Source organism: Drosophila ficusphila, unplaced genomic scaffold (assembly GCF_018152265.1).
Source record: "Drosophila ficusphila isolate 14025-0441.05 unplaced genomic scaffold, ASM1815226v1 contig_198, whole genome shotgun sequence".
NCBI classification, from domain to species: domain Eukaryota; kingdom Metazoa; phylum Arthropoda; class Insecta; order Diptera; family Drosophilidae; genus Drosophila; species Drosophila ficusphila.
This window is the reverse complement of record NW_025064092.1, coordinates 12822743-12836722: the sequence shown is the minus strand read 5'-3', so window position 1 is coordinate 12836722 and position 13980 is coordinate 12822743. Positions and strand designations below refer to the sequence as shown.

Genomic DNA, 13980 nt, shown 5'->3' with positions numbered 1-13980 from the left:
AGCGAACTAAATATAAAATCAAGTCAGGGCCAGGCAGGCTACCATACCATATGAGAATTGTGTGTGATCAAAAGGGCGGGTAGTTCCGACCCTATAAGGCGAAGATTGCTGGTCTCGATTCTCTCGTTCGCATGACCAAAAGGCATCACGACGAGGAAAAACAAGATGCGGAAAATCTCCCTTAAGTGCAAGGGGAAACTGGCGAGCGGGGGTAGGCTGTCCATTAAATTGTTGCCACGATCTATTAGCAGGCGAGGACAAGGGAGGATACACAGATGGCTAAAAATAGAAGGGAGACAGGCAAACGTGTAATATTCCCGTCCCGCTCTTCGTTCGGAATCATGATCTGCGTCTGGCGTTGAAAAGCCAAGGCGCCAAGCAATTGCGCAAAAATCGAAAGGGATTTTCGCAGCTAAAAAACTTATGGCATTTGTATTAAAATTTAAAATCCTCTTAAATAAAAGTTTGGTTCAATTCCTTATTGAACTGTTTTTCCAGATTTAATTTAAACATATTCGAAATTTAAAGGTTATTATGCAGAATGGAGACCAAAACTACACTTCTGAATCGTGGGTTTATTCTGTCCCCAAGAGCATCGAGCAAGCCTGGAGAAGTACTCACCACGAATTTAAATGTTATCTGCCTGTTTTTGCTATTGGCTCTATCGGACTCGCAAATATTTGCTCATTTGGCCAAAGTGAAAGGGGTGGTGAAGCATTTAGAGCGCGGGGAGTGGGTGCTAAGAGGGGGTGGTAGGCGCAATCTTATCGCGAGCAAATGTTTGAGCTGACAGCGAGATGTTTTTCACATTTTTGGTTCGCGATTTGCATTCGCCTTTTGCGTGGCATTCGCTGCAGATTTTTCGCTTCAACCTCTGGCTTTGCTTGTTTGGCTTTGGCCTTAAAGTTGTACTAATGTAGGGGGAAGAGTGTGGAGAAGCTAAAGGGCGTGTCGTTGACACTGAGAAGAAAAAAAAAGTTGAGAAGGATGCAGCCTCAAATTCCGTCTGGACTGGGTTCAACCCCCAAATGCACTGCACTCCCGTTTCGAGGAGTTTCGAGGAACGCAGAGATAGGTGCGGGTGGCATATGGCTTTGAATGCGGGTGCCAGGGGCAATGTCTGAGGCCTGAGAAAGATGAATTCCCGGTTTTTAATTCACTTACATATAATACACTTCCCAAAAGTATACTTTAACTAAATTAGCATTCTAATATATTGGCACAAGTGGATTGATTATTTTTTTATGAAAACTCTTGTTAACTAGTTGTATACAATTTTTTTTTTTTTTTTTGATATTTGAAACAAAACTGCAGCTCAAACAAAAAAATATATGTATATTTTTTATCACCATACGTTTTTTGTTTACATAAGATACTTGATACGTAAGCACTATGTTCTGGGGTAGGACATTCTCCAACCTCCCCTTGCAATTTCACCCCGGGGCAACTCCGAACTTTAATTTCTGGGCTTGTACTGAATTGCCACTGATCGAACTATATGTTCGTTATGCCAGCGCTGTGTATTTTAGTTATGCCTGCATTGTTTGTTCGGGTATTCTGTTTACATTTGAGATGTCTCAAGCCAGGAGCACTTCAATTGGCCTTCAGCACTTAAAGATCGTCGTTGAACCGATCGAGACTCGAGTGGGTCATCTAATTGTGCGGAGTGGTTTATGCTTTGTTTCACTTGGGAGCAGATGGGGGGATAGGTGGCAAGCAAAGTCGACTGCCGTCGATTGGATGCCCAAAAGTATGCTTTTCCAAATATCCCGAGCAAGGTCTCTGTTTTTGTAAAATATCAGCTCATTACGTGTTTTGGATTCTTTCTCACATTTTACTGTTTTTCTTCCTGCAGTTGCACAACTTTCCTTCCACCTTACATGCCAAAGTAACTGGATAACAGTAAAGACTGCCATTGGACGATTTAGAGCCACAACGAAGGTAAGTTGATCCGTCTCGAACAAAACTAACCAATATGGGGTGAAAACGGGAAACAACAATGGGCGGCGGCATGGTGTTGAAGGTAACAATGCCAATGTCCTTTGGTTGAAGCACATTAGCGTTTGCGTTTCCTGCTGATTTGCTTGTGTAATTTTAAGGACTTCCAGGGAGCCCCTTTAAACAAATACACAGAAGCATTCCCAAACACATGTCTAGAGAGTCTCCTATCTATCCAGAAACCCTTTGTGGATTTTCTCCCCTTCATTCATATTTATAAATGCCTGGTATGTAAAAAAGGGAGAATCACATAAGAAAGGGGACCCCCCCGAAGCTTGAGAGACTTCAAGTGAAGCTGATGAAGTGTGCTCGAGTGTCTCGGCCCTTCCATGTCGTTCTACCCCATTTTCCATATCCCCTTCTGGGTTTTCAAGTTCACATTGTTCGGATTTTCCACTTCTCCCGAAACGTATTCCACAAACCCGTGGCAAAACATGTTCATTGTGAGCCCACAAGTATGCAAGAAAAACTGAACTTAGGGCCCTTGATTTTGGGGCTGCCTAATCGATCGATTGATAAGCATCTGCATGCTAATAAAGCCAATTCCCGGGCCAAGTCTTTATCTTCAGCAACGATCAGCTGCGGAATTGTGGGATGTTTCTTTTGATTTTGGCGTGTTCGTCAATTAAGCGGCGAGAGTTCGCTCGATTTGATAAAGAAAAATTAAAATTTATTTTTTTATATGATCAAAACTTTGTTCAAAAGGTAGGCATTTTGGCGCTCTAAGGCTTTTGCTATTATTGAAATAAACAAATTTCAACGGCAATTGAGCATTCAAAGACAACAAGCCGATAGATTATTAAGACACTAACTATAATGTTGATATTCAAACACTTTTTCTTTGGTCATAATATACGTTTTAAATATAATACGTACAATTTTGGCAACGAACCTTAAGGAGTTTGTTTCGCAATTACATAATGCAAGCAAACATGCATAACGATTTACTTTTAAACATAACTACTTGCCAAACGAGAGAAATGCATATGTATTTGTGTATAAATTAAGAACATGCTTATTATGGTCACTCGCCGAGACTTGTTTTCAGAATTTTTGTGGCAACGATGGGGATGGGGAAGATGAGGAAGCAGGAGCATTTCGGGATGCCGCAATCGCTGTGGTGCAATCTGTTTCAATGCTCAACGCACTGCGCACCACAAAGTTCAGAGGAGCCACCGCGGAGTGGTGGTTGCCACACATTATCTTGTTCGCCAGCTTTGCGTAACCCGTTTCCTCGGCTTTTCTGGCTTTCCTGGCTTCTCTGGCTAACTGACTGACTATCTTGGCCCAAAAAAACACGTTCTCGCTCCCGTCGTTTTTCAAATTAACAACAAAGCAAAAATGCTGCACACTTCCAAAGATGCAACTGTTGCAGCAGCAGCAGCAGCAGCTACAGCGGTTTGCAAATGTTCAGTTAACAAAATGCCGTTACACTGTCGCCGGGACAGGTCGAAAATGTGTCAACAGTCGCTGGACACGATCCGCTGCAGGTTACTGGATAATCCCCTCCGGCGGTCCGCCGATGCCTCTCTGCCTGCGACGAATGTTAAACAAATGCCAAGACAGATCGTGGAACTCCTAGCAAAAGATATTCCGACGTTTCCAAATTCAACTATTTCAATCCATTTCTTTTATAAACACATTGAACTCTTTATTTTTTAACTCCAACACTGAATCCGAACAGAAACTAAAGTTTGCCTGCTGTTCTTTTCAATTTGTGGCTTCCTGCCCCTCTGGCCACGCCCCCGTTGCGGAAGTTGCGATACCCACGCGCATAAATACCTATTATAAATATTTAAAGCAAATATTTCTCTGCTTACCGTTTGCCTCTATTGTTGGCTGGGTCTCAACGACTTTAATTAGGTGCGAGAGTGCGTTGGCAGGGGATATCTTTGAAGGGAGGATAGATTCGTGGGTGTTTGGCCAGCGGCTTAATTATAATCATTAGGGAATAGGCCACTGTTTTGACTCAACGCTAGTTAGCAGCTCATCGATGTTACTTCTGACCAAATTCGGAGATCATTAGTGGCTGCTCAAAGTCTTTTGCTGATTTGCATGGGTGTCGCGAGCGAAAAGGAGATTCGTTGGAGGGGCCCAGCTGTATTTAGAAAGCTCCCGTGTGAAGGGGGGTTTAGTGTTTCTAGCCGAATTCAGGTAGCGCTACAAGACAAACAAAGCCCGTCTCCGCGAAAGACCCCACCTTCCACTTCAGACCAAAAAAAAAAACCCAGTCCAAGTCCAAGTCCAAATCCGAATCCGAATCCAAGCCCAAGACCAAACCAATGCTGTAGGTCAAGGCTGGGCGCGGCGGCGGCCGTTCCATGTGGACCCGTACGTGATGTCTGCCGCCACTTGTAACCTGCAGGTGAAAGCCCGGCTAAAATGCGTCGTCGAGAAGCGAGGAGAATCGAGGGAAAGAGACTGCACTGGCACATAACCATTACACTTGGACACAACGAGTTAAAAATCTAAAACAATTTGATTTGTGGCCACAGTCCGCGCCCAGTCATTTTCGATGAGTAAATCTTCTGCTTAGAAAGCAGACAGAGAGGGCTTTAGGCGATAGAAAAAGATGGCTAGATGGTAGACTGACTCCAAGTGCACTGTGGGAAAATACAAACTCAGCACGTAGAAAAATAACAAAAATTTGCTTGCAGGTAGTTTTTCGTATTGTTACACTTTTCTTTCTGTGGCACATTTCTGGGTAAGAAAATAAGCTCATGGAAATATTTTTACCTGATCTGGCGAGATCTGTGATTGACGCCTGACAGGTAACGACAATTTTACGAACTTTTTCTACATCCAGAAGAAAATATAAATTTTTTTATATGTTTTGGAGTCTTCTCTGGTAAAAAATGATGCAGAATAACGAAACCCATACATTTATTCATGCAACTTTTTTGGCAAATTAATTTTCACGCTTTTTAAATGTTAATCAAAACACAGCCTTAAAATTATTAACCACGCACTCACACTACTATGGTAAATTTGAAAAAATAATCAAAGGTCTTTTTTGTTGTGGCCATGCATATTTCGCTGGGAATTTCGGACGCCTTTGAACGTTATTTACGACCAACTTAACTTTATTATAATTCAAATTTTATTTTCCTCTAAGCTGTGGTGTGTGCAAAAATCGTTGTAAAGAAATTTGTACCCGAAGAGGGCCCCTCTGAAAGCAAAAACAACAAAAACAACATACAAACCGAACAAAATCGAAAAATAGAGGTGATAGAAGAAAAAAATTAATTGATGGGAATTTCTTTTTGGTCTGCGGTGGATGGGATTGGAATGGGTTAGGATGCGACGCCATCCAATGGCTTTGGATGGCTGCTGCCGGTCTTTGGTCGATTTGCATATTCAAATAGAAATCGAAAGCGTTTGATTTTTGATTTTGTTTTTAGCCCTCTCTTCCTCTTCTTCTTCTTTTCCCCCTGACTTGCTTCTAATTTGCTGGCAGAAGAAAAAATGCAGGCCCTCGTCTGCCTTTGTCTCGCTGGGATTACGTAAAACGTGACCAATACATAAATCGAAGATCAAAAAGAAATTAAATGGAGGTTTGATCGCTGATTTGGTGGGGCAGGTTTATTTTCTGGTTTAGGCTCTGCCCATTTTCTTTTTAGCGAAACTAAGTAATAGTTTAGCTTGTGTGTCTAACGGTGCGGATGAGTGATTTAGTGCGCCGGCTCATGTAAGCAACTGGAAAAGCATCTAGGGAGTTGAAAAATTAAGAGTTAACTCGTAGGTTCTAGTAAAAAAACGTCTTTAGATAACCCCATTTAAAACAAAAATATTTGGGGATCTTATAAGAGGTCATAAGTAACCTTTCTAGTAACTTTTAGTAGTTTTTCCGCCTAACGATAATCATCAGGTGTAGTGCGCTGTCATTGAGGCATCAATAACAGCAATCCGAAATTGTTATTTTCCCACCTGGAACGCTCATCCCGCATTGACACATTTCGATGGCCCCAAAAAACGGCGATTAACAATAACAATAAGAAGTACAGCGATAACAACTCGACAACAACTGAAATGATTACCCAAAAGGCCAGTGTAACTGCAATGTTTGACTTTGTTGTAGGCTGTATTTCACGCACTCACGTTTTTTAATGCAATCTCAACTTACAACAACAGCCAACCGCCAACAGCCAACAGCCCGGCAATGAAAAACCGCAGTCGGATCCCCTTTTCTCGGCATTCCCCTGCTTCTGTCCACATAAATATAATTTTATGACCACAGCGCAGTGTCTCTCGTATATGTATTTTTCTCCGCTGCTCTTACATTAATATCGGTGTTTGTTACGGCTTTTCAGCATCGACAATTATAACCGCTAAAAAAATAAAAACAAAAGTACTTAACGAGCTAAAAAGGGAGGGGCAGAAATCGGAGTGGCCAACTGATTTTGATCTTGATCTTAGTTTCTTGGCAAAGGGTTAGGCATACATATTACTTTAATCCCAAAACAAATGTTCATTTAACTAAGGAATTCTAATGCGTTTCGGGCCGAGTAATTTAGGATTCATTTACGACATTTTCAGGTGCCCTTTACTGCATTTAGAGCATTAAAGGGTCAAACCTTTTATGCATTTTTTATCCGTTGACTTGATGGCGAATTAAAATGCCAGGTGTAAATTTCTGCAATCTGTGCGGTCCACGATTTTTAACTGGGAAACTTTTATTTTATTCATGGGTTGCGCCCCTGAAACGTTGATTGGCAAACGATGAAAACAGCTAAACACTAATTAAATTTTTATTTTGACTTTTATTTTGATTTCTGAGTCATTCAACCCGCCGCAGAGCTAACTTTCATATGGGAAGCGCTGGCGAGACTTTCTTCAAAAAATTTGAAATACTCGTGCGTCAAGTCATCCACAATTTACCACCAGCGTCCCCCCAAACGTCCCTTTATTGGGGTGGGTGAAACCGATATTAGCTGAGCGGAATAGTTAATTGAACCATTCGCGACATATGCTAATGTCGCCGGAATGTGCATATCAATTTGTCCAACTACCGCCCCTCCGCCCCTTTCGTCCGATTTGCCCAAAAAGTCGCCGCCGAAAGTCAAGAGCCGCAGGTCGTAAGACGAAGCCGGAAAAAGCGATCCAACTGGCGGATGTGCATATGCCATGGGGCATCCGCCAATAATTATTATAATAACATTTTCTTCGAAAAGTCTCAAATCCTTTTTGGCGGCCAAACTAACTTATTGTATATCCTTGCAAAGGGGTATAAGAATTTTAGTCAGCATCTTGCAACGCGGTGAGGGAGAGTTCAGAAGTTAAAAAATAATAAAACGGAAATAGTAGTCAGTTAAAACAAAAATTATTTAAACTTAATTTTCGTAAAAATGCAAACAAAAAAAAAAATAATATAAATGAAATGTACATTAAATGTCCTTTCCCCAAGTTCGTTGCTTAAGTCTTTTGTTTTGCCATAGGAAATTTCTAGGAACTTGCATGCAGATAAATTGAACGTTGATCTTGTTGCTTGTCCATCAATTTATTTCGCCCTTCACTTGCCGTTGGTTCTGCTTCAGCCGCCACCTCTACCCCCTCACCCACTTGTTATTCAGGGGGAGTGCGAGTGGGAGAGAGAGAGAGAGAGGCTAACAAAAAAGGACAGGGAGAAGACTTTTTGATTTATTCAAATCAGGTGCGAACACTGATAAATGGTTCGTTTCTGCCCGGCAAGAATATCAAGAGGGCTGCGAGTTTGTTTTTTATGCTTTCTAGTGAAATTGAAAACGAAATTAATAATAAACAGCCGAAAAACAAATTGAAGAAGCCGTTGACAAAATTTCACTTTCATCAACCTTTTCGGAGCACCGTACTTGTTGTTATTTTTCAGGAACATAAATCAAATTTCACAAGATCTTGAATCCAGATGAGATAAGTGCATCTGCGATTAGCTAGAAATGAAAATGGAATCGGGCAGTGGGAGTGTCTACGAATGGTGGCAAGACAAATCAGATTAGGCGATGACTCGGCCAAGGAAATTAAATGGGTTCTCTAAGTGATTGCAGCTGCCCATAAAAAGCTGCTGCTAATGGGAAATTATGTCTGGCCGCATAATGGCCATTGGCCAAGTAATTGCGATCGAAGCGTGTTGGCTTTCGCTTTGCGCCTGCAGCGGGATGAGTAGTAAAAAGCCAGAGCCCTGCGAATGGGAAATTTAAATGCTCGAGTCGGGACGGGATGATTGAATTAATGGGAAACTCTGAACTTCAATGACTATGACGAATTTCAACTAATTTGCCTGTTCGCCACTCTCGTCTTTTTCTTGCAGCCAAAGACTTAGCCCCGACAACGAAGCCAATTAACAGGTGAGTACAAGATCTGAAAGAAGCTTCGAAGACCAATAACTGAACAACTCAATATTTAATAACAATAGCCCTCAGTAACGGTCAGAGCAAATGAGAGCAAAATGCTGAAAAAATAGAAACAATCTCGAAAAGAAAGTTTTATAGAGCGAAATAATACCCTTTTTTGTTTAACTAGGTACTCTTTTATTTTAAAACCTCTGGTAAACATTTGTATAATAACTATTGTTAACTCTTTGTGGTAACCGTATCCTGAATTTTTTTTAAAGATTTCCCAAGCGCTTTAGTTCCTTTTTTTTATCTTTATTAAAGTACTTAGACCCTCCTGTAGGTTTGCAAGGTAGCGAGCCAAAGCAGGTGATGAACGGTTGGCAACCAAAATCTGTAGGCGCTATATATCGAATGACCGCCAATATTCGGCTTTTGGCCGTTACATAAAAAGAGACGAGAATCGTGGGGATCTTACACGGCGGCATTGCCATGATATTCGCTTTTTTTGCATGACACTTGCAAAAAACAAAACAAAAGAGACGAAAAAACAAACTTTATTTGTGACGACCTTAAATTGTTTTTGACTTTGACTTCGACTCTGTCTTTGAGTCCACAATTGCCAAAGTTGCTGGTAAACACGGCTATGTGCATGTCTCTGAATAACTTATTGTATGGACTTGCAATTCTCTGTTGATTGTGGCTGATTTGCCAAAGCTAATTAAGTTGTTTGATTATATTTGCCAGTTCGATTGGGCGATTGTTTCGGGCCAGGCTTACAACTCTTTTACACTGGGCTTCCAAGTATATCCTTTCTCTTTGTTGGTATACAAGTTGATTTGGCTTATTTGATTATTATTGGTGGGTATTATCTATGATGTGACTGCATTTAGTTAATTTTCTGCAGCTTAAGAACTTATATGTTTATGCTGGCAACCTGCTTGCCCTCGGAAAGTCGAGCAGAGTGTGATAGCAATTAGCTCATTGCTTTTCGCCCCCATTTTGCCGTTTAAGATCAAGTGTCTTAGAACTGGGCCTTTGGCTCGAGAACTTGAGCACTGCCCTTGTTTTTGTTATAAGTCAGTTTGTCTGGAATGCAATCCCCTTTCCGCTCGAGAAACATCCATGAAAGTGCAAAGGCACTGCCACTGCTCCACCCACAGCCCACATCCCACAACCCACAAGGCGGCCCCAATCCGCAAGCCAAGGCAAAAGGGGCGGGGGGGAATGGGAGGTGCGACGGACGAACGGAACGGAACGGAGAGTGCAGCAGAGTGTCGTCTTCGGCATGGCCCATAGATGGGGCTCAAAGCCCGCTTTCGGCTGCCAGCCGGTTTCGTGCTACGCTCGCAACGCTCTCGCGCTCTCGCTGCCACTCTGTCTTGGCCAACTTCTTCGGCTCACGACGTGTTCATCGTGTACTGCTGCTGCTGCTGCCGCCGCTGCTTTGGCTGCTTTTGGCCAAGTCGCTGCTGCCTTTGGCACGTCTTGAGCGGCGAGCGTTCAATGCGCTGCCAGCCGTCGATAAAAACGCACACGAGTCGCTTCCCACCGACCGGCTGTTCAAAGCAAAATCTAAAGCCATTGACTATAGAAGTCGAACTGATCAAATCGAAAATTGGAAATACGCGCGCGCGTGTGCTTTTCGTAGCGCAGCCACCTGTCGCGCACACCTTTTGAAATCATTTTTTTTTCAATTAATTTTTTTTTTGTCACACCAAGTGAAGAATTGGCAATGTGTAGTGCGTGATGTGTGGATTGTTGCTGCATCCGAACCTGCGGCGGAAAACACTTGCAAAGTTATAGTTCTCCGATTCGGGTTCTAGTGCATAAGTCTGTCAAACAAGAAGCGGCTCACAATGTCCGCAAAAAACCAAATGAGCGTCTTCATGGATAAGATAAACACGGTGAGTTCTGAAGATGATTTTAGGCTACGGATTTCTCTTGGTCTCTAGGTCGCGATCTAATTGAACGGCTAGGCCCAAATCAGATTCGGTTAGTTTGGTAAAACAAATGTTTCGAGAAATTGCCTGTCATTAAATTAACCTTTAGTTAATTATTTACCCTAATTTCCAAAGGCCTGTTTTATATATTTTTAATATGGTACGATATGGTTTCACGATCTTCCAATAACCTATGGTTAAATCCAATCCATATCAGCCCCACTTCTCAGTTACTTCTGCTCTGTCAAGCTAATTTTTTAGACCGTTTGTGTTTCCCCACGGAGTTATTTACGAATTCTGCACTTTTAGGGCTTTGCAACTGCAGAAGAAAGAGAGGGAAATTAGAAAGGGCTTAGGAGGTGAAAGAGACAGCGAGTGTCCGCTCTCACCTGAACGACAATTTAGCGCTATTTGCATTCAAAAGTGTCGCCTGGCCGCTCATAAATAAAATGAAATTGAAATTTTAGCGCCTCAGTTTTCCCAGTCTCAGTCTCAGTCCCCTTCCCCTTCCCCTTTTCCTTCCCTTGCCCCCCGCTTGACCGTTTAATGCCCGGTACTCGACGCATTTTGATTGTGGAGAAATGAAAGTGAAATGCGCCCCAGCGAAATTAAGTGCCCAATGGCCGCCATCTCCGCTCGCTCCGCCTTCTGATTGAGTGCGCGCCTCAATGAGCTTCAATCATCGAATGAGCTGACGAAATGCCGCGCGCCGCATAACAAATGTACATAAAACAAAAATCAAACGAATAACAAACAAGTGGCCGCCGTCCGAGGCAGAAAATTATATTGGGAGTGGGATGAGAGTTGAGTGTTGAGTACGTTGGTAAGCGCTAGGTGCATTGCGGCAAACCGTCAGGCATTTGTGCAACAATAATTAATTAGTAATAATTTTCGGTTGCCTTTTTGTGTGCGAGTGTTAAAATGCTGATGAGGATTCCGCGGGGTGAGACCCGCTGTTGAGTTGAGGGCTTCCAAGAGCCAAGACCCCTCGCCTATCTACATTGGTGGTTCCGTTGCCGAGCTTCGATTGCGGTGATGGCGCTCCTGGTTTGGATTCGAGTGCTTGTTAAAGTGCAATTCGAAGCAAGTGCTTTCCTTTCCAAGTGAAACGGCGGGTTATTCGATAACCCACTCGAAACATCGATTAACGGCCGTCTGGAACGTCTCTGGTCATTATTAATAGGCTAAAGTGCATTTACCAATTAAGTGCGTGGGCTTCGTCAGCAAAGGCATCTCCTATGTATGCAAATATTTACTAAACGTCATTTAATCAATAGTGACCAGGGCAGAGAATTCCTTTTAATTACAATAAAGAAACTGTAATAACTTTACTTATCCGATCGAAGTATTTAAGACAAATTGAGCAACCCATTATTTTTAATACTGCGTATTTTACACCGATTTTAATGACACAACACCTTATTGCTTGACGGGAAATGTCATAATATATATCACCTTTCCAACGCTCCATTTAAGTTTCTTCCCATTAAGCTCAACTCGAGCCAGTAGCATTTATTTCCTGGCGACTTTCGCTCATTCGACATTCTGCGGGCTTGGCCTACGAGATTCTGAGCCCTCGGTAGGGGAATCGGTAGATCGGTGTGGCAGGAGAGTGGGGGGAGAAGGGGCTCTGACACATGGAACATGGAATTGCACTTGCAATTAGAAGGTAGAGCGACTGCTCTACGTTCATGTTTCGCAATTGGAGGGGAGTAGTACCCCCGCTGACCGACCAAAACTGACCAATAACTAACGGCAAGTTCCGTTGTGACGTCAACTACCGCAATCTGGGCTAAAATTTTTGTGGAGCTTTCTCCTCGCTATCCCCACGGTTGCATAATCGGCATCTGGATCTGCAAATGCCTCGAACCGCTTAAATGCATCTGCAAGTGCCGCCAAACTCGATCTGAAACTGGTTCGGCGATTCTCGTCTGCGGTCGCCTATGGTCGTTACGGCTTTATTTATGACATAAGCCGCTGGCGGCGGATTCTAGGCCTGCCAGACTGCCAGACTGACATTGGCCTAGCCCACGATGATTTTCGGGGCCTCTCACGGGGAGTAATGCACGGGTGTCCACACGGGGTTCTCCAGCAGACGGACTCAATTCTCACGACCTTTGGAGTGGCGCTTGTGGAATGTGGGCCAAGTCAAGATAGCTAAATTATCTCAAGCGATGGCTTCGCACCTGCTCACCTCCAATTACAACCTTTTAATGTGAGATACTTCTAGCTTGCAGCTACAAGGCTTACTAGCTTACTAGTATTTCGAAAATATCTCCGTTGTTTGTTTTATATTGGTATAAAAGCTCTACTAACCAGAATGGAAAGAAATTGAACTCTTTTGTTGTTGGCAAAGTTTCTAGATGTCTAGTGCTAACATCTAAATGGAAAGAGTCTTAATCTTTGTTTATATTGGGTATATTGGGTATCGAAACAAGCATTGTGCTTGGAAAAACATGTAATCCGTAATCCACACTAACTGTAATTCTAGACAGACCGCCAAGGTCTCCTCTCTGGCGACGACCACATCAAAGAAAGCTGATTTCCGATAACGGATTGGTATCGCCGCGTAGTTACGGAAAACTCTGACCCATATAGCCTATAGCCAGCAAAGACCCGCGCATACTATATACGATTTCGGAGCCCAAATACGGAAGCCGTGTGTTGTGTGTATTGCTTATGAATCGATGCAAAAGCAAACGAAACCGGGCACCACCAGCACATGGCCAAAACTAGACTGAGAAAAGTCGGGGGGAGGTGGGGACACCGTAATAATTTCCTGTCTTTGGCTGATTTGCATTTGAAGTCCCCACTCCAGCACAAATCAAGCCCCTCGACCACTCCGTTCCATCTTGTTTAACTTACTTAATCAAAACTAATGCCAAAAGATACAAAAGTATCTTTGCATGTAATGCGATCCATTTGCGGGCCACCTACGCTCGAAAACTTTCCAGAGTCTGTCAACGATTGAAATTTATGCGGACATGAATTAGTTACGGCTGACCGGACTAATCACTGGAAATACATAATTCGTTTGTTTTCGCCTTTTGGCGAGTGAAAGTGCCCAACTTGCTGGTCAGCTGGTAATAGATGATAACGCGTGCCTTGGATGAGGATCTCACTGTATTTTGTCTGTGCGAGCACTAGCAAGCTAGCAAATGAATCGAGCAATTAACAAAAACATGGATAATTAAACGTCGCATTGACTCGCATGACATTGCGTATACGTATTGGGAGGCCTTAGGTCAAAATCCCCAAGTAAAGTTTATATATTTTTTCACGATGATAGTCCAATGTATGTATGTCTTCCTCAGAATTTTCGTTCGGTATCTGAACATCTGATAAGATTTCTCCGCCCTCGCTTCTCTTACGCCTTTTCCGATTATCTCAGTATCATTCTGTGTTTGCATATCATTGTCAGTGTCAAAACGAGGATAAACACGCAAAAAAGACAAAAAAAAAGGTATGTTTTGACAGAAGTCCGATTAGATAGGGAGTCTCCACCGAATCGTAATCCCAGTTGGGGCTTAACTTTTGGGACAAAAAGGTCGAAATGGAAGTGGACGTGCAAGTGGAAGTAAAGAGACCGCCCCGCAGAAACAAGGTGAGCGATGGATTGATTCTTGGGGAAATCGAAATGGGCAGAGGTCCTAGGGTCAGGCACGATTTCCCTGACCCGCTGCCCCACTCGGGAAGAGGAGGAACTCCCCGGCGACAACTTTCCTCACACTCAC

The 13980-nt window shown here is 42.9% G+C and overlaps 1 protein-coding gene across 1 annotated transcript in view; it reads left to right on the top strand.

Annotated features, from left to right (window-relative positions):
• LOC108097225 (disheveled-associated activator of morphogenesis 1) overlaps nucleotides 1–13980 on the top strand; it is a 32197-nt gene that overhangs the window by 3906 nt on the left and 14311 nt on the right. Inside the window, exon 3 of the mRNA XM_043207407.1 lies at nucleotides 1856–1941. Within this exon, the coding sequence (XP_043063342.1) occupies nucleotides 1856–1941 (86 nt within the window). The remainder of the gene's footprint in view (nucleotides 1–1855; nucleotides 1942–13980) is intronic.